Raw genomic sequence first — 21,944 nt, 5'->3', positions numbered from 1 at the left:
TGGTTCAAATGAAGCCCGTCCCAACGGAACAGTCTCTCCTTCCCCAGTACTGGTGCCAGTGCCCCATGAATTGGAACCTATTTCTCCCATACCAATCTTTGAGACATGCATTTACCTCTCTAATCTTATTTACCCTATGCCAATTTGCACGTGGCTCAGGTAGTAATCCAGAAATTATTACCTTCATGGTTCTGCTTTATAATTTAGCTCTGAGCCTCTTGTAGTCCCTGAGCAGAACCTCTTTCCTATCCTATCAATGTCTTTGGTGCCTACGTGGACCATGACAATTGGATCCTTCCTCTCCCACTCCAAGTTCCTCTCCAGCCTAGAAGAGATGTCCTTAACCTTGGCACCAGGTAGGCAACACAGCCTTTGAGACTCTCTGTCTTTGCTGCAGAGAACAGTATCTATTTCCCTAACCATGTTATCCCCTATTACTACTACATTTCACTCTTCTCCCCCCGCTTGAATGGTGCTCTGTACCATGGTGCTGAGGTCAGTTCGCTCATCCTCTCTACCTTGGTCCACACCAAGAGCAAGAACCTTGTACGTATTGGACAAGGGCACCAACTTGAGGCTACTCCAAAACTATATTATAGAAACCCATGCCTGCCTCACTCACAGTCACACCCTCCTGTCCCTGACCACGGTCCAAATTTGATGTAATTAATCTAAGGGGTGTGACTGTCTCATGAAGCACAGTGCCCAGGTAACTCTCCCCCTCCCTGATGTGTCGCAGTGTCTGCAGCTTCAACTCCAGCTCATCAACTCTGAGCTGAAGTTCCTCGAGCAGCCAACACTTGCTACAGATGTGGTCACCGTGTATCGCACCAGCGTCCACCAGCACCCACACACTACAGCTGCAACACATCACCTGCCCAACCACCTCTATTTTATTTAATTAATTAATTTGGATGTTAAATGTTTTAAAAGTGAATTTTTAAACTGTACTCTTCAGTTGTAATAATGCCTCCTGATTTAAACCAGCTGGCCAATCAAAAGAGACATGGAAGAGAAACCCACCAATCACCTACCTGTTTTCCTTTGACGTCACACTTCGGCTCTGGCAGGTAGAAACAGGTCCTCCTCTCACACTCTCCTCTAGGTTCTGCTGACTGCCCGTCCCAGGGTCCTCCTCTTGCACTCTCCTCTAGGTGCTGGCTGACTGCCTGGCTCAGGGTCCACCTCTCGCACTCTCCTCTAGGTTCTGCTGACTGCCTGGCCAAGGTCCTCCTCTTGGACTCTCCTCAGGAGGTGGAAGGCCAGATCATCCATAAACATATGGACCATTTAAGGAAATGAGAGACAAATTACCAAGATTTGGTTCCACTAGTGATCATGATCGGGTCTGCGCTTCCTGTTGAGGATACTCAACCCAGGACAGACATGTCTGATGTTCCTGTAAGAGTTGAGGATACAGAAATAAAAGTGCCCACCGAAGCAACGGATTTTCAGAAAACTCTGGAAAAGGAGGTTCCTGACAAAGAATCTGAAGCTGTGGAGCTGCGATGTTCCACACGTACCAGGAAACCACCTGAAAGACTGAACTTGTAAATTCCTTACCCAATGTAAATATTATGTTTTCTTGAAAAATATGTACTTGTAAATATAATATGTAGCCGAGTTAATGGGGGAGGAATGTAGTAATTATGGTTTTATTTAGTGTGTAATGTACCTTTAAGAATAATACTTGTTAAGGAAGATCACTTGATCTGGACATAACCATTTGAACTTTGAGCGCGCTGGTTTTGTGTCAGGAAACCAAAATGCTGACCCAAGGAGTGGATTTAAGTTATCCCCTACCCCCTTTCCCACTCTCTCATCTAAATAAAAACCCTACCCGCCATGTACAAGGCCACATGAGATAGATATTTTTGTTTTAATGCTGGCTTTTAATCTGACATTTTTGGAGCTGAAGGAAAAGTTGGATGATGGGTTCCTTGGCTCTGAACTGAACTGCAATAGCATTTCACAAGATTTAAAATCTGCTTCCCACACAAACAGAAAGCTTATAAGCTACAACAGATCAGCTTGTTTTTGGCTAATGTAAGAAGCTCAATAATGCACATTGCCGACAAGTGAGACGTCAATATGTAGCATCACTAATCTGTTCAACAAGCTCGATGCAATAAAGAGCCCAAGAGCATTTATATTAGAACGATAATAGTGTCATTGGTAGAAGGATTTTTTGGGTGAATGTCAAAAAAGTCACTGACGTATCTCCTGCCTCCTTATGCTCTGTACAACAGGAGCTTCATTGACACATTGGACAAATTATTAAGATCTTAATTAAACCAAGTATAAAAAAAGCAGCTCATTACTTTGATGTAACAAATCCCACTGGAGGATTGTATCCTATTGTGGAGGATTCTTCTCCAATACTGTCAATTTTACTACAAAGTATATATTGGATTTTATAGGCTTCTGTTCTATTGTCAGCAATCGTAAAGACTGAGTCAACAAATTACTCATCAATGTGTGATTTCAATTGTTATTAACTATTCTGTCTGTTTCTTTCAGTCAACGTTATTGCATGTGCAACCCAGACGTGGTTCAGCAGTTCCACAATCCAGATACCATCTTCATCTTAGCCTTTGCTATCATTTTGCTTAACACAGACATGTACAGCCCCAACATTAAACCCGATCGAAAAATGATGCTGGAAGACTTCATCCGTAACTTACGAGGTGAGTGCAGCTATCAAACATTAAGTGACATTAACATTACACTGACACTAAAGAAACTGTTCTACAGGGCTCTACCAAGCTAAATGAAGAGAGGTCTTGTGGCCCTGTGGGTAGTGCCCCTATCTCTGAACCAGAAGCTCCAGGTTACATCCCACTCCAAGCCTTGTTGACCAGGGAAGGAACATTCAAGACCTGGCCAAACAGGTTGATAATCAAGCTGGCAGTTCTGGCAGCATCTGTGGAGAGAGAAACAGAGTTAACGTTTTGAGTCCACATGGGTTCTTTGGAGTTCTGAAAAAGAGTCCTATGAACTGTTTCTCTCTTCTGAGATGCTGCCAGACCTGTGGAATTTTTCCAGCATTTCCTGTTTTTGTTTCAGATTTCCAGCACCTGCAGTAATTTGCTTCTATGATAATCAACCTGCTAATTCTTCCAACATGACCATGGCAGGCAGTAAGAGCTGGAGAGATTCTTGGTCAGCAATGCTTGATGTGGAGTGGTACCCATCAAACTATAATCACTTGCTTCTCTCTGAAACAGATAGAGATGCTTGTGGTTCCCTACGGACTATAGCTAATTACAGACGGACTAGGATAAATGATTTACTTATTCTGGATGTTGGAACGTGTACTGACAATTAAAAATAATTACAGCATAATAATGAAACCTCATAATTAAATAGGGCAAGATAATTATCAGGAACAGGTTGCTTCAGGTATATATTCCATTTCTAGAGGACATATGAACAGATATGAAAATATTATTTGATGGTGACGCAGGGAGATAAAACACCATGGGTGGATTTTACTATTCAAGACGAGTTTGGAGGTGGGGGGGCATTTAATTGGTGGAGAGTGATGGGTGGGATTTCCCGTCTCCCTGCCTCTGCCCCAATTAAGTCCATGGTGGGAGGGCTCATGAACAGTCACTTAATTACCCATTTAAGGGCCTCATCCTGCCACTGCTGGTATTCAACCAGCAGCAGGCAAGGCATTTGCCATACAGGAAGCCCAAAAAGCAAACCTTTACACATTTATGTGATGCGAGCTTTGCTGACCAGGCCAGCATTTGTTGCCCATCTCTAATTGCTCTTGAACTGAGTGGCATGCTATGGGCACTGAATTATACTATACTGTACTGAGGTATAGTGGTATCGTCACTGGATGAGTAAACCAAAGACGCGGGGTAATGCTCTGGGGACCCGGGTTTGAATCCCGCCATGGCAGATGGTGGAATATCAATTGAATAAAAATCTGGAATTAAAAGTCTAATGATGACCATGAAACCATTGTTGTTAACACCCATTTGGTTCACGAATGTCCTTTAAGGAAGGGAATCTTCTGTCCTTACCTGGTCTGGCCTACATGTGATTCCATACCCACAGCAATGCGGTTGGCTCTTAAATGCCCTCTGAAATGGCCTAGCAAGCCATTCAGTTGTAGCAAAGCTTCTACAAAGTCACAAAAAAAGAATGAAACCGGATGGACCACCTGGCATCGACCAGGTGGGGGGCTTGTGCCAAAATTGGGAGAGCTGTCTCACATACTAGTCAAGCAACAACCTGACATAGTCATCCTCATGGAATCATACCTTACAGATAACGTCCCAGACACCACCATCCCTGGGTGTGTCCTGTCCCACTGGCAGAACAGATCCAGCAGAGGTAGTGGCACAGTGGTATACAGTCGGGAGAAAGTTGCACTGGGAGTCCTCAACCTCGACTTGGGCCCCACAAAGTCTCATGGCATCAGGTCAAATATGGGCAAGGAAACCTCCTGCTGATTACCACATACTGCCCTCCCTCAGCTGATGAATCAGTGCTCCTCCATGTTGAACACCACTTGGCGGAAGCACTGAGGGTGGCAAAGGTGCAGAATGTACTCTGGATGGGGGACGTCAATGTTCATCAGAGTGGCTCGGGAGCATCACTACTGACCGAGCTATCCGAGTCTTAAAGGACATTGCTGCTAGACTGCGGCAGGTGGCGAGGGAACCGACAAGAGGGAAAAACATGCTTGACCTCATCCTCACCAACTGCCTGCCACAGATGCATCTGTCCATGGCAGCCTGCCACAGATGCATCTGTCCATGGCATTTTCGGTAGGAGTGACGTCTGCCTTCACATTGAGGATACCTTCCATTGTGTAGTGTGGCACTGCCACTGAGCTAAATGGGATAGATTTCGAACAGATCTAGCAATTCAAGAATGGGTATCCATGAGGCGCTGTGGGCCATCGGCAGCAGCAGAATTGTACTTGAACACAATCTGTAACCTCATGGCCCAGCACATCCCCCACTCTACCATTACCATCAAGGCAGGGAATCAACCCTGGTTCAATGAAGAGTGCAGGCGGGCATGCCAGGAGCAGCACCAGGCATACCTAAAAATCAGGTGTTAACCTGGTGAAGCTATAACACAGGACCACTTGAGTGCCAAACAGTGTAAGCAGCAAGTGATAGACAGAGCTAAGCAATCCCACAACCAACAGATCAGATCTAAGCTCTGCAGTCCTGCCACATCCAGTCATGAATGGCCGTGGACAATTAAACAACTCACTGGAGAATGAGGCTCCACAAATGTCCCCATTCTCAATGATGGGGGAGCCCAGCACATCAGTGCAAAAGATAAGACTTTTGCTGCAATCTTCAGCCAAAAGTGCTGAGTGGATGATCCATCTCGGCCTCCTCTGGAGGTCCCCAGCATCAGAGAAGCCAGCCTCAAGCCAATTCGATTCACTCCATGTGATATCAAGAAACGGCTGAAGGCACTGGATACTGCAAAGGCTATGGGTCCTGACAATATTCCAGCAATAGGACTGAAGACTTGTGCTCCAGAGTTGCCGCACCCCTAGCTAAGCTGTTCCAGTACAGCTACAACACTGGCATATACCCGGCTATGTGGAAAATTGCCCAGGTATGTCCTGTACACAAAAAGCAGGACAAATTCAACTCAATTACTGCCCCATCAATCTACCCTCGATCATCAGTAAAGTAATGGAAGGGGTCATCAACGGTGCTATCAAGTGGCACTTGCTTAGCAATAACCTGTTCACTGATGCCCAGTTTGGGTTCCGCCAGGGCCACTCAGCTCCTGACCTCACTACAGCCTTGGTTCAAAAATGGACAAAAGAGCTGAACTCCCGAGGTGAGGTGAGAGCGATTGCCTTTGACATCAAGGCAGCATTTGACCAAGTGTGGCGTCAAGGAGCCCTAGCAAAATTGGAGTCAATGGGAATCAGGGGGAAAACTCTCCATTGGTTGGAGTCATGCCTAGCACAAAGGAAGATGGTTGTGGTTGTTGGAGGTAAGTCATTTCAGCTCCAGGACATCAATAGGGGAGTTCCTCATTGGCAGTGTCCTTGGCCCAACCATCTTCAGCTGCTTCGTCAATGATCTTCCTTCTATCATAAGGTTAGCAGTTGGGGTGTTCGTTGATGATTGCATGATATTCAGCACCATTCGTTACTCCTCAGATATTGAAGCAGTCCATGTCCAAATGCAGCAAGACCTGGACAATATCCAGGCTTGGGCTGACAAGTGGCAAGTAATATTCATGCCACATAAGTGCCAGGCAATGACGATCTCCAACAAGAGAGAATCTAATCATCGCCCCTTGATGTTCAATGGCATTACCATCACTGAATCCCCCACTATCAACATCTTGGGGGTTACCATTGACCAGAAGCTGAACTGGATTAGCCATATAATTACCGAGGCTTCAAGAGCAGGTCAGAGGCTAGGAATCGTGCATCGAGCAACTCACCTCCTGACTCCCCAAAGCCTTCCCACCATCTACAATGCACAAGTCAGGAGTGTGATGGAATACTCTCCACTTGCCTGGATGAGTGCAACTCCAACAACACTCAAGAAGCTTGACACCATCCCAGACAAAGCAGTCCACTTGATTGGTATCACATCCACAAACATCGCTCCCTCCACTACTGACGCACAGTAGCAGCATTGTGTACCATGTACAAGATACACTGCAGGAATTCACCAAGGCTACTTAGACAGCACCTTCCAAACCCATGACCGCTACCATCTAGCAGGACAAGGGCAGCAGATAGATGGGAATTTCACCACCTGGATGTTCCCCTCCAAGTCACTCACCATCCTGACTTGGAAATATATCGTCATTCCTTCACTGTCACTGGGTCAAAATCCTGGAACTCCCTTCCTAACAGCACTGAGAGTGTAACAAATGGACTGCAGCAGTTCAAGAAGGCAGCTCACCACCACCTTCTCAAGGGCAATTTGGGATGGGCCATAAAAGCTGACCCAGCCAGCGAAGCCCACATCCCGTGAATGAATTTAAAAAAAAATTCCAGCGGGCCTTCCCATAAGGAGGTGATGCAGTGCTATCACCGGCTCTCCAGCCAACGGGCAAGACCTCCATTGCCTGCATTAAATACTGCTCTTGTCACTCCTAGTACTTGACTTTAAATCCAGTTTAGACAACCCCACTTCTGATGAGGGTCAATCAACAACAGTGATTACAGGAAAATATGGTAGCAAGTCTGAACCCTTAAATATGATATTGATAAGGGTGTCTTTGAAGAATTCTATTGAAGCAGATATAGCAGTCGAAGTAGAATGTTAGAGCCAACAGTCTCCTGCCAAAGCAGGAAGAACAGAACTGATCGCCTCTAATTTTCAATTAAATAAAGGCTGATTCATCAAATTAAATCACTATGCAATCTATTATCTGCCGCACTCCCACAAGTCCCTCACTTTCCAAGACCTCTACCAAATCCTTTATATGACAAGTCTCATATTTTACCTTCTATCATCCTACTGCTAAAAGTTGAAAGCATTCACCTACATGAACTCAGAACTCTGTATGATCTTATTTACACAATGAGGACTTCAAAACCCTGTGTCAGTGTTTTGTTCAAAAAGTTTAGTGCAGCGTTGTTGGCTGCCACTCCAAAAGCCACAAACAGAGCAAAAAAAAGGATGTAACTAGCGGTCAGATATCTATATGGATATTGAGTTAAGAGAAGGAACCTATCACTCTAATAGGGGTATACTATTAACCACTAAAAAATGAATTATTAAATGGTGGAGCAGGTTCAAGGGACTGAATGGCCTACTCCTGTTCCTAATTCATATGTTTTTTGTTCGAATTGGAGGAAGAAATATGAACGAAAACCTACAAGGTGAATAGCCATTATAGAAAACTAACAAGAGATTCAACTACCCTTAAATGAATTGACAGGAAGAAGTAGTGAAAGGAGAAAAGGAAATCAAGTTTTACAGTCTATACAGGATTCTTTTCTCACTTAGTACACATGGGGCAGGATTTTTTGGTCAGTGTGTGAGTGCGATCGGCGGGCCCAGGAGCGGCTGGGGAACAGACTGCCGCCCGTGATCGGCACCTGACTGGGTGTGGGGGTGGGAGGAGGCTGGGTGCTGATGTAAACATGGGCATGGGGAGAGTGCAGAATGAAAGCTCCCTGAAGGCAGAGAGCTGCCTCAGGGAGCTGAAGAATTTAAAAGCAATAAGGAAAGATTTTAAAATCCGGAAAAAAATGCCCACGCATCGGAATCAGTCACCTGAACATATACTTGATGAAAATTCTGTCAATACGTTTTTATTTTTTAAATTTAATAACGGAAACCTCAGCCCGCCCTTGGATGAGGTTTCATCAAAAATGCAAAGTCCACCTGGCAGATTTGCCTGTCCGCCAAATGTAAGGTTGGAAAGACCATGAAAAATTGGGGACAATTGGAACTTTAATGGGCTTAATTGACCTCTTAATTGTCAACGGGTGCACTTCCGACTTTTGCGCACGCCTGCCGACCGAAATATCACGCGAGCGCGGGATAACATCGGGCATGCACCTGCACGCCAAGCTAAAAGCTCTGCCCATGAAATCTGTCAAGAAAAGTATTGCTGTGAATTTTGTAATGGGTAATGAATCAGAACAGATAGGAGAAGTAAGAGTTGGAGAGGATCTTAGTAGTAGAGATTGCAATAAGATTCAAGATTTGAATCGAGTGTAACATAAAGTAGGGAAAAGAATATGGCAATGGATTTAAAAAGACAATTAAGAAGAAATGCGGGTGGAACTAAAGGTAAACTGGGAGAAAATCTTGATAGAATAAAGTCAAAACAAAACAGTGGGAAATATTTAAAAGGGTAATCAATAGAGTTGAAGATAAATAAGTTCCATTAAAAAGAAATTACAAGCATGCTAATTCTCGGGCACCGTGCATAAATAAAAAACTAAAGAGAAAATTGAATCTAAAGAAAAAGATGTATGGGAAGCGCTTGGATACTAAAGGAGAGGAGGACAAAAAGGAGTATAAAGAGTTGAGGTGGAAGTTAAATAAAGAAACATCAGGAAAGAAAAGAGAAATTACAAAATCAAATGATCTAGGAATATAGAAATATTAATACATTGTTCTATAGTGACTAAGTAACAAAAAGAAAATTAAAGTAGGGATCGGGCCTTTAAGAATGAGCAAGATTAACTTGTAGGTAATGATAGAGAAATGGTAGAAGAATTGAATAACTACTACACCTCAGTTTTTACTGAGAAGGTAACAAACAGAAAGTGTAATTTTCCGTGCCCGCTGGCATTGGGTGTTTCAGCGGCGTGTGTACACAATATGGTAAAAAGGCCAAAAATCAATTTCACGACACCAGGGCCTTTCCCACATCGCGGATATCTGAGAAGCAGAATATATTGGAGCCTGACAGCAACGGCACTCAGGAGGAACGCCCATGGCATGCTGGGTGGATTCTCGTGAACATGGATCCGTCGCAAAACAGCTCATGGAAGGTGGAATGTCACCATTGAGGGTCTGCTCGCAATGGATGATGGTCAAGGGGATGGAGAGGAAGGTGCACCTGTGTTTGGGAGAGGAAGATGTACCATGGGGTGGGAGAGGAAGGTCGAGGATCGACTGGAAGAGGAAGAGGTGTCGGGGGGTGGGGGGGCAGGGTGGTGAGGTTGGGAGGGGGTGAATGAAGCTGTTGATGGGTGAGGTTGGGAGGGGGGAATGAAGATGTTGGGGGGGTGAGGTTGGGAGGGGGGAGAAAAGCTATCAGGGGTGGAGGCTGGGGGGGTGCGGGACTACTGGGGGAACGATGGGGTAATGGGGAGAAGATGTCAATTGGGGATGTAGGTGTAAGGGAGGGTGTAAGGTGTAAGGGAAGGAATTTGGAGGGGGGAAGGAGTGCAGAGAGGGGAAGGAGTCCAGGGGGTGGAAGAAGTCAGTGGGGGTAGGACTTCCAAGGGGGGAAAGGGTTCTGGGGGGGTTGTGGTTCTGGGGGGTGGGGGGGAAGAGGTTCTGGGGGGAAAGGGGTTCCAGTGGGGGAAGGGGTTCCAAGGGGGGGAAAGGGTTCCAATGGAGGAAGAGGTTCCAATGGGCAAAGGGATTCCAAGGTGGGGGTGGAGTCTGGATGGGGGGATATCCAGGTGAATATGCAAGGGAGTGCTCTGATGAGTCCATAACTGCCTCCTGGGGAGTGAATTGAGGGTGGGCCTGGTACAAGGGAATGGTGAGAATGACCTAGGGCAGAGTGAGTTGGTAGAGTGGGAGGGTGAGCGTTTGATGGTATCAATAGAAGGGACAGCGAGGGTGGTAGGTGGGGACTCGGAGGCAGACACGGACCCTGGGGGTGGTAAGGAGGTGGTTGGGAGATTAGTGTGGAAGGGGGTGGGATTTTTGGGAAGGAAGGGAAAGTGCATGTTCACTTGGACATTCCTGAAAGAAAAGGGTTATGGCTGGTAGATCATGGAAGGGAGGTGGAATGTGATGCCATGGGGGTCAACAATGACGGGGGAAAGGAACTGGGTACCTGGGGGAGGGGAAAGGATGGGGGAGTGAAAGAAAAACTGTATTACTACCATGCTGGCTAAATCGAAAGTGAAATGAGAGTCGTGGTGGGCGAGATCAGGTGCTGCATGGGAGTGTGATCAGTGGGTGGGTGGAGATACAGGTCAACTCAGATGGTCAACTGAAAGTGAACCCTGGCAGGCAGCATTGAAAATGCTCAAGACATTTGAGTGTGATACGGGAAGGATCTACGTGCATGGGAGGCACCGAAAGGCCCTGCCTAAGCACGTGTGTGTGCGTGCGCACACACGCACATACATGCACATACACAAACTTCTCCCTCCAGAACCACTCGTGGGCCGGCTGCATGCAGCTGAACTGCTATTGGGGGGATTGTAGTGGAAGGACTCGCAAAGCCTGTCAATGAATCTGAAAGACACCATTACACATTATTCAGTGAAAGTGCCTATATTTCCAGATTGTAAAGTAACAAAACATGTTCAGTCATGCAACCAGCTGCGATTAGAATTTCTTAATTTTTGAACGCCTTAGACTTCTAGGTGCTGCCCTGACATCTGCAGCAGGGTGGAGAAAGCCCTGTTGCTTCTGATGCCTTTGGCTTGGATGCTCTGGAGTGCTGAGGCCTTGGGGGCCCCAGCTTGCTCTGGCTGTCCTCCTATGGGCCAACTGCTCTCTGCGGTGACAGAGGACAAGGTTGAGGGAGTCACAAGCAAAGGGGACTTGGAGGGAGAGGACAGCCTCTGATATTCCTGAGTGGATGACCCAGGGGTGTCCAGCTGCCGCTCCTCTTCCCTTTGGGTGCCTGGGGACCCAGCCTGATATCTTTAGGGGAAGGAGCACCTTGGGCTACATTGAGGTGCCCCGTTTCCCTCTCCTGTCGCCATTGCAGGAATTCATCATGGCTCCCGTAATGGAGTGCAGATCTGCACATATCTCCGCGTTTTGCTGCACCAGGGTCTCCATGGCGTCAACCATACTCCCTATGGAGACCTCAATACGTGCATATGAGGCACCACTTCATCAGAGAGCAGGCGGATGCACTCCTCTGACTCACATATCACTCTGTTGAGGACTTCCAACAGATCTGTGTGACGTTCACCCGCCTTCTGCTGAATCTCCAGGATGAGTTGGAAGTCCAAGCCCAGAGGTTCGCCATTTGACTCAGACCTCACTGGTGTCTCTTCCCTTAGTCTTCCAAGTGCCGGGGAGCACGGGCAAACCTGCCTTCTCCTGCTGCGGACATGTGTCCATGCGGTGACCACCAGATTGTGAACCCGAGCCTGCTCTAGATCTAGGTCCCACTGAGGTGTGTATCTCTGCGTTGGTGGAGGATGTGGATAAGTGCTGTGACAGGTCTTCCTGGCTGCTTATTTTCAGCTCTTCAATGGAGGAGGAGTCCTCTTGGCTTGAGGTGAGGACGTGGATGAAGCTGAGGGATTGGCTGGCTGAGGTTGTCGGTCGCTTGGCAGAGCTCCCCGTGAACCAAAGTAGAGATAATTAGTGCATATCAGCACAGTCAAAAGCAGGAAAGAGAGCCCTCACATTTGCATTGAGAGAGCGATGTTGTGGTGCAGGATCCTCACAAGGGTGTTTACCGCTGACCTCAGCGTCATCGCAGGCACAGTCCACATCCTCACCGGTCAACGCAATGACATGTTCCTCATGGTGAATGAGGAGCCTAATGTGGGCCACCCCACCTCAGTCTGGGACCTCTCCTTGCTGATGTGAGCAGGCTTCTCCTGCATGAAAACAGATGGAGAGAGTCTGAGCAAGACACATGGCACTGTGTGGAATGTTTGTGTAGTGAGTGGAGCCACGGACAGGATGAGGACGTGAGCTCCAGAGGATATGAGTCTGAGGAAGATATGTGGGTGTGTGTGAGAGTTAGTGGTGTTGTCCCTTGAGATGGGAGATTCCTGTGTACCTGTGATGGGTTTGTGAGTGTGTGAGTTGAGAGTGATGAAAAGAGTGACTTATGCTGGCGCAATGGATGAGGCCATTCATCCTCTTGTGGCAGTGGGTGGCTGTCCTCTTTTGCAGAGCGTTGGTGCTGACCACCGCTGCCACCACCTCCCAAGCCAGATTGGTGATGTTGCTGACCATCCTGCAGCCAGTGCGGGGGTAGGGAACATCATGGTGGGCCTGCACTGCATCCAAAAGGCACTCGAGGAACGCGTCATTAAACCTGGGAGTTGCAGTCTTTTGGCCTTTTGGGGCCATGTCTTCCATGCAGGAGTCATGGGCTGGAAGAACTGAGAGGTGTACACGTGGCTGCACTGTAAATATGGCACCCGGCGTGATGAAGCAAGAGGTGACGGCATGGCGGGCAAATGAGAGCCCACCCGCCATCGAAAACGCGTGTTTCCCGGGAATGCATAATTAATGTGATGGGATTGGGATGATTTGGCATGAGAAGGTAGTGAGATGGGTCAGCAGGTAAAACTTCATTTTTCCTGCCCACTACTGCACTTGGTGCAAATCTGGGATGATTCCGCCCAGACATTTCACTAGAGGAGGAGTTTAAAAATAATATTAATGTAGTTGGGATAGAAAAGGAGAAAATAATAAACACACTAGCAAAACTAAAAGCAGACAAGGGTAATAGAATAGTGTTACGATCTTGGTAGAGACCATTAGTTTTTAAAAAAATTAGAAGAAATCCAAAACCACAATTCTTTACTAAAAGAATGAAGCCACAAGATTCCATGGTTTGAAACTGAAGAATTTTTACCACACAGGAGTCAAGCTGAGGAAACCCTAAATATTATGTTAGATAAAACTTCCTATTTTCTAATATCCAGAATCAACATAACTTGAACATAAATTAACAGGCAAGTTATGGGCAATTATAAATTACACAGTAAATGGCAGATCCAACTAAGACAGATCTTATGAATTGGCTCAGCAGTTCAAACAGCATATAAGTGCTCAAATTCAGTCACAAAGTCCTTCAAAACCCTGTCTTCCTTTCAAAGAATTTCAGCTCCTTCCCTTCTAGGTTATTGCCTGAACATCAGCTGACAGCAGCGCACAACCAACCCAAGTTCCATGGGCATGGTCTTCATCAAAAATGGCAGACTTCTGCAGAACCTGGTCAACTCGGCCTGGATGGCATAGACCCACCAATGTTATCTTCAAAAAGCAGAAATAGCTGCGGCAACTATATCTTTTCTTATTCTTAGCTTCTGGATCTAGCCTCTGACTTCTTCAGTGTTCTTTAGCTTGTCTGTAATGCATTAGTGGACTCAACAACCACTACTACCAATTAGAATTAACTTGTGTCCTTTTATATCTTTCAACCAGGTTCCGTCTGCTCAGAATATTTGGTTTACAAATCTTAGTTTTTTTTATGTTTCCCTAGAAGCTGTGAGAGCCAATTTCCTTTCTATGGTTCCCTTTCCTATTTCCCTTTTCTGTTTCCAATTTCTGTTTCCCCCATTGAGTTTATGTTTCAGTTAGGGTCTGCCTCAAAAAATACAAACTTCAGAAGCATGTATTTCCCCCATACTAGATGTCATATACTTGGATATCCAAAAGGCCTTTGATTAGGTACTGCATGACAAAGGTTAGAGCATGTGGAGCTCAGCGACAAATAGCTGAATGGATAGCAAATTAGCTAAAAAATGTAGAAAGCAGAGATTTGGGATACAGGGTAGTTTTCAGATTGGAAGAAGGTAGTAAGCAGTGTTCCACAAGGATCCCTGCTGGGACCATTGTTATTCATAATTTATATCAATGATTTAGATATAGGAATTTCAAAATATGCAAATAATACCAAACTGTGGGGTATAGTTGACACTGAGATAGAATGCAACATAATAATACAGTAATAATAATACGGTACATAACATAATACAGTAAAACAGTCAAGTCAGAGAGAGTACAGCTGCATTAAGTTTCAGGGCAGTAAGGCAAGGCTGGATGGCCTCTACTTTAATGCCAGGACTATTACAGGTAAAATGGATGAGTTAAGGGTGAGGATTGACACGTGGAATTGTGATATAGTAGCCATCACAGAGACATTGTTGAGGGAGGGGCAGGATTGGCAGCTTAACATTCCGGGATATAGAATCTTCAGGCAAGACAGAGGAGGGGGTAAAAGAGGAGGAGGCATTGCAATATTAGTTAAGGAGTCAGCTACTGCAGTAAGGAGAGATGATATCTTGGAGGGGGCATCAAATGAAGCTTTGTGGGTGGAATTTAGGAATAAAAAAGGGACAGCCACATTGTTAGGGGTTTATTATAGATCCCCAGATAGTCAGCGGGAAATTGAGGAACAAATGTGTGCACAATTCACCAAGGTGTGTAAAAACAATAACAATCGGGTAATTATATTCCGTGATTTCAACTTTCCCAACATTAATTGGGATAGACATAGTGTTAAGGGCTAGGATGGAGTGGATTTCCTGAAATGTGTACAGGAGAACTTTTAGGTCAATATGTAGAGGGTCCAACAAGGGATGGCGCAGTGCTGGACCTAATTCTGGGGAATGAAGCCGGACAGGGGGCTGAGGTGGTAGTGGGGGAGCAGTTTAGTGATAGCGATCACAACATGGTACGATTTAAGCTTATTATGGAGAAGTTGCAAAAAAATATTTTGGATTTGGGGAGAGCGGATTTTAGTAAAATAAGGCAGGATCTGGCCAAGGTAGACTGGGAACAGCTAGTTGTGGGGAAATCTACAGAAGAGTAGTGGTGGGGGGGGGGGCATTCAAAAAGGAAATGGGGAGGGTACAAGCTCAACATGTTCCCTCCAGGGTGATAGGAAGGAGTAACAAACCCAGAGAACCATGGATGCCCAGAGATATTCAGGATACGATAAGAAGGAAAAGGGAGGCTTTTAGCAGGTAGAAGGGGAGCAAATCAGCGGAGGCATTAGTGGAGTACAGAAAGTGCAGGGTGGAGCTTAAGAAAGCAACTAAGAGAGCAAAGAGGGGATATGAGAACGCTCTGGCTGGTAAAAGTAGGGAAAATCCCAAAATATTCTATAAGTATATCAATGGGAAGAGGATAACCAGGGAAAGAGTAGGGCCCATTAGGGACCAGGGGGGCAATCTATGGGTGGAGCCAGAGGACATCGGTAGAGTGTTGAGCGAATACTTCACATCCGTCTTCACCCAAGAGAATGAGGATGAAGGTATGGAACTCGGGGAGAGGGACTGCGAGGTTCTTGAGCAAATTGATATAGGGAGTGACAAGGTATTGGAGGTGTTGGCAGGCTTAAAAATGGACAAATCTCCAGGTCCGGATGATTTGTATCCCAGACTGCTGAGGGAGGCAAGGGAGGAGATCGCAGGGGCTCTGACCCAAATTTTTATTTCCTCTCTGGCCACAGGGGAGGTGTCAGAGGACTGGAGAACAGCGAATGTGGTTCCGCTATTTAAGAAGGGTTGTAGAGATAAGCCAGGGAACTACAGACCAGTGAGTCTCACGTCAGTGGTAGGGAAGCTATTGGTGAAAATTCTGAAGGGAAGAACCTATCTCCAGTTGGAGAGGCAAGGTTTGATCAGGAATAGTGAGCACGGCTTTGTCAGATGAAGGTCATGCCTAACAAATTTGACTGACTTTTTTGAGGAGGTGACCAGGTATGTAGATGAGGATAGTGCAGTTAATGTAGTTGATATGGATTTCAGCAAAGCCTTTGACAAGGTCCCACATGGGAGACTTATAAAGAAGGCAAATGCACATGTGATACAGGATAAATTGATAAGGTGGATTCAAAATTGGCTTAGTTGTAGGAGACAGAGGGTGATGACAGAAGTCTGCTTTAGTGACTGGAAGCCCGTGTCCAGTGGTGTATCGCAGGGATCTGTGCTGGGTCCCATATTATTCGTCATTTATATAAATGACATAGATGACTATGTGGGGGGTAGGATTAGTAAGTTTGCGGGTGACACAAAGATTGGCCGGGTGGTTAACAGTGAGGTTGAATGTCTTGGGCTACAGGAAGATGTAGACGGGATGGTCAAATGGGCAGATAAGTGGCAGATGGAATTTAACCCTGAAAAGTGTGAGGTGATACACTTTGGAAGGAGTAATTTGACAAGGAAGTATTCAATGAACAGCATGACACTAGGAAGTTCTGTGGAACAAAGGGACCTTGGCGTGTGTGTCTATAGATCTCTGAAGGCAGAGGGGCATGTTAGTGGGGTGGTGAAAAAGGCACTTGGGACACTTGCCTTTATCAATCGAGGCATAGATTACAAAAGTAGGGAGGTCGTGTTAAAGTTGTATAGAAACTTGGTGAGGCGACAGCTGGAGTACTGTGTGCAGTTCTGGTCACCACATTATAAGAAGGATGTGATTGCACTGGAGGGGGTGCAGAGGAGATTCACGAGGATATTGCCTGGGATGGAACATTTAAGTTATGAAGAGGTTGGATAGACTTGGGTTGTTTTCGTTGAAGCAGAGAAGACTGAGGGGCGACCTAATCGTGGTGCACGAGATTATGAGGGGCATGGACAGGGTGGATAGGGAGCAGCTGTTCCCCTTAGCTGAAGGGTCAGTCACGAGGGGACACAAGTTCAAGATGAGGGGCAGGAGGTTTAGGGGGGATATGAAGAAAAATTTTTTTACCCAGGGGGTGGTGACGGTCTGGAATGCGCTGCCTAGGAGGTTGGTGGAGGCGGGTTGCCTCACATCCTTTAAAAAGTACCTGGATGAGCACTTGGCACATCAAACATTCGAGGCTATGGGCCAAGTGCTGGTAAATGGGATTAGGTAGGTAGGTCGGGTGTTTCTCACGAGTCGGTGAAGACTCGGAGGGCCTCTTCTGCACTTTGTGATTCTGTGTGATTCTGTGATAATATAAGATATTAGAAAATTTTCAGGGTGGGCAGTTAGTTGGCAAATTAACTTTAACATAGATAAATATGACGTGATGTTCTTTGGTAGGAAATTTAGAAACATCACGTGCACCTTAGAAAATAAGAAACTGGGTTGGGTAGAAGAGCAAAGTGGTCAAGAGAGACAGGTGAACAAATCATTAAACGTAATGTTGCAAGTGAGAACGGCAATTAAAAATGCCACAAAGCACTGGGATTTATTTTTAGGTGAATGGACCTATAAAGTGGTGTAATTACTGCATGTTAAACTTGTTGAGAATACTGCAGATGCTAGACATAGAGTGGTTCATGTCTCTATATTATCAAAGGGACAAGAAGCACTGGAGAAAGGGCAGAAAAGATTTGGAAAGATGGTACCAGAACTAAGAGATTAAAATTATCAAAGTGGTGCTCTTCTCTTCAGAAAAGAGAAGACTTAGATAGGTGACCTGATAATTAAAAAGAAAAGTCTATGAATGTATTGGTCAGAGTAGATGTGGAGAGAATTCCACTTGTGAAAGAATCCAAAACTAGGGGACATGAATACCTTCCAAACCCACGACCTTTACTACCTTCCAAACCCATGACCTTTACCACCTTCCAAAACCATGACCTCTGTCACTTAGAAAGACAAGGACAACAGAAGCATGGGAGCACCACCACCTGCAAGTTTCTTTTGAAGTCACTCACCATCCTGACTTGGAACTATATCGCCATTCCTTCACTATCGCTGGATCAAAATCCTGGAACTCCCTCCCTATCAGGACTGTGGGTGTGCCTACATCACATGGACTGCAGCGGTTCAAGAAGGCAGCTCAACATCACCTTCTCAAGGGCAGTTAGGCATGGGCAATAAATGGTGGCCTAGTCAGCGACACCCACATCCTGTGAATAAATTTTTAAAAATTACATGATATTACTACAAGAGGTGGTTGAGGCAAATACCTTGGATGCTTTCAAAAGGAAACTAGATAAGCACATGATAGAAAAGGGAATAGAAAGACATTCTGAAAGGCTGAGATAATGTAGATGGAACAGTAGGAGACTCATGTTGAATACAAACACTGGCACAGACTAGTTGGACTAAATAACCTGTTTCCATGCTGAACATTCAGTGTATTCTCTGGAACCAATGTCCTTAGAAGCCCTTTTATATAGAGCTTATATATAATAAAGAGCAGCATTCCATTAGCCTTTTTGATTATGTTGCGCACCTCAGGAAAGTCATTCCTTTCTGTGGAGGAACAATACTCTCAATACCCTTCTGCTCTTTTTATTTGTTAATTACTGTAGCTCGAGTCTTCTTTCATGGCCACCCCGATTATGTGTCAGACAGAAGAGCTTGGTTGGCTGTGAAAGCAGTGACATTTGCCCTTGAAAATATAATGGGCGATTGTTAAAAGCATTGCAATCCTTAAGAAAACCGAAGAAGCTAAAACATTGCATGATGAGCCTTGCCCAGCCTTTACCAATATTGTCTTGCCAGTTTGCCTTCAACAACTTCTCCCTCTCCTACAGGCTTTCCTGTAAATCTGTCTATTATATCCAATACCCCGTCTTCCTGGGGTCTTGGGGATTTAGTGATGTTGATGCTCCCCCAGTTGCCCTTCTTTGGCACCAGTTATGCACCATTATTTTTCTGTTGGTGCAAGAGAAGATAATGTTACAGATCTGAGAATGTCATGGAACCTTCCCACATATGAGGCCATGATTGCCATGTTGATCAAAACTGAAGCTATCTGGTTTCATTATCTGAAGTGACTTTGAGGACTAGCAGAAGCCCTGGAGATGGGCAAAGTGAGTTGAATGTTGAGTAAAGTCTTGGGTGCCAATCATGGGATGCTTAAGTCTTCGTATAAACTGGGCAAACCCAATTTGCAGTAATAGCATGGGGGGTGGTGGGGGGGGTGTTGCAATTTCATTGAATACATTCAGAACAATTTTCTTAGATCGAATGTTGTGCAATAAGACATAATAACCTTGTAGCAAAGGACCTCTGGTGATGAATGATCACAGTAGGGTAGAATTTTAATTTTAAAGAGTGCCTTAAAGATGGAGAAAGAGGCAAAGAGGTTTAGGGAAGGAATTCTAAAGCTTAGGGCCCTGACAGCTGATAGCAATGCAGCCAACAGTGGAGCATTGAAAAGGAGATTACAGTCATTTCAAAAACACAGTAATTAAAATACCTTGTGCAAGACCATCCTCACTGACTCACTGGGAAATCTGAGGGTTCCGCTCAATGCTGACATCATCAAGCTTCTGCTCTTTCTGCATTCCTACTGAAAAATGATGCTCCTCTTTAACTAGCTCCTGGACTTTAAATGCAGTACCAGAGCTGCAGCTCCATCTCAAGCCAGTGGAGGGTGGTTTTCTGGCCTTCAAACTGCTCTACAGGCCAATGAGGGATATGGGATGAAGATGCAGAAAGTTAGAGATGGTTTATTAGTGAGAAAAAGGACGACACTGACTAAAACCACCCACAGGATAATTCTGGCTGACAGATGTGGATATAATATATTTCAATAGTGCTATTTTAATTGGACTTAAAAGCTGGAATTAATTGTAACTTTGACTTTAGCTTCACTTTCAGTGATTGCTGAAAATTAAAGTGAAAATAGAATTGGAAAATATCCCTGTCAATCATCTGGAATTGGATCATCACCATTTGATTGTTTGGAATCATATATACTCCATTCCTGCCCATGTCCCACACTTCATCCTCCGCCCCCACCTCTAATAGAATAAGTGAGCAGTAAGTACAATTATTTTTAAATGTAAAAAATGGTCTTTTTAATCATTGCCTGAAAACAATCTGTCATGAGGATGAGGAGCCTTCTATGAGGATCGTAAAACAGTTATTTTACATGTCTGGACATGGTCAACATGTTTCCTTTTAAATTTCAAGCCAACTCAACATGCACCAACTCTAAATATTAGTAAACTGAGTCCATCTTGATTTTACGTGGTACTTTTTATCTGTTGTTTCTGTCTTCTATCCCTTCCTATTCCCCAACAAGGTGTGGATGATGGAGTGGACATTCCTCGTGAGATGGTTGTTGGTATTTACGAACGAATTCAACAGAAAGAATTAAAGTCCAATGAAGATCATGTGACATATGTAACCAAGGTAGAAAAATCAATCGTGGGGATGAAAACAGTAAGTTCACTGTATGATGTTGACTATTTGTGTCTCAGTTATAACTGGAGAAATGTAGCCTGTGATGCAAGCTCAGTTGTTCTGGATTTTCCTCCCTTTCATTCCCTTAATATACTTTCTGTGGCGACAATTATCTGGTTAATGGCTTTTCTCAAACTCCGTGCTATGTGGCTGGCTGAGAGCTTTCTCTTTAACCTTTAAGATGAAATGCCTGACTCCTGTGTGCTAATCCTTCCAGCAATCTGGGTGAAAGCTGAAGAAACACATCTAACTGAAGGAAAAGAGTTTGGGTAGATTTTTGCCTTTGTGCGATAGTGTAAGATAGGTGAGGGTTAATTGGCAGCCTGTTTTACAACTCTCCCAATGTTAACTTCTATTGAAACCAATTTGCCATCTCCCACTGTGCACTATCGCCAGAATCAAAACCTGCCACTTTGAGTGATAGGTGGCACTGGGACATAAACTCACTGGTTGCTAAATATGGTTCCTTCTTAGCGGAGTAACTCATTGGCTCTTAAATGGTGTCTACACACAAACATCTGGTGTGAGGACGACATTTAGGTGAATGTGTTAGCATGTACTTGGTGCATTGCTGGAAGTATACAGAGTTGGCAGATTGTGACGTCAATCAGCATGTACTGAGGAAGAAGGAGGAACAGCACCTCATCTTTTGACTAGGCACTTTACAGCCTTCTGGACTGAATATCGAGTTCAACAACTTTAGATCTTGAACTCCCTCCTCCATCCCCACCCCCTTTCCGTTTCTTCCCCCTCCCTTTTGTTTTTTCCAATAATTTATATAGATTTTTCTTTTCCCACCTATTCCCATTATTTTTAAATGTATTCCACCCATTGTTTATTTCACCCCACCCCCACTAGAGCTACCTTGCTTGTCCTGCTCTCCACTCTTAATTAGCACATTCTTTTAGATAATATCACCACCTTCAACATCTCTTTGTTCTTTTGTCTGTGACATCTTTTGGTTATCTCCTCCTATCACTGCTTGCTTGTACCAACAACCCCCCCTTCTTCCCCCCCCCCAAACCCCCCCTTAAACCAGCTTATATTTCACCCCTTTCCTATTTCTACTTAGCTCTGTTGAAGGGTCATGAGGACTCGAAACGTCAACTTTGCTCTTCTCCGCCGATGCTGCCAGACCTGCTGAGTTTTTCCAGGTATTTCTATTTTTGTTTTGGATTTCCAGCATCCGCAGTTTTTTGTTTTTATAAGCATGTACTGCTGACTTGATGTCAGTGCTGCCATTTTGGAACTAAATGTGATGGCATTTCTTAAACCTGCACGACTGAACATGTGCTCAGCAGCACAAAGTACTCTCCATCATTGCTATTTAAAGGGATCATCAACTACTTACAGGTTAGTTGCTAATTGACTGGTGCTGTGATTGTAGGAGTATTTGATGGTTTCTAGAATTCTTTAAAGTTGCTGTAGTGGTGTGGCACATGCTGA

At 44.9% G+C, this 21,944-nt stretch overlaps 1 protein-coding gene across 1 annotated transcript in view; it reads left to right on the top strand.

Annotated features, from left to right (window-relative positions):
* LOC144696823 (IQ motif and SEC7 domain-containing protein 3-like) overlaps positions 1-21,944 on the top strand; it is a 220,584-nt gene that overhangs the window by 166,421 nt on the left and 32,219 nt on the right. Inside the window, exons 5-6 of the mRNA XM_078568571.1 lie at positions 2,521-2,687; positions 20,338-20,477. Of these exons, the coding sequence (XP_078424697.1) occupies positions 2,521-2,687; positions 20,338-20,477 (307 nt within the window). The remainder of the gene's footprint in view (positions 1-2,520; positions 2,688-20,337; positions 20,478-21,944) is intronic.

The sequence above is a fragment of the Cetorhinus maximus genome, chromosome 22 (assembly GCF_964194155.1).
Source record: "Cetorhinus maximus chromosome 22, sCetMax3.hap1.1, whole genome shotgun sequence".
Classification (NCBI taxonomy): Eukaryota; Metazoa; Chordata; class Chondrichthyes; order Lamniformes; family Cetorhinidae; genus Cetorhinus; species Cetorhinus maximus.
The sequence above is the reverse complement of the archived record's forward strand: the minus strand, read 5'-3'. Positions and strand labels throughout refer to the sequence as shown.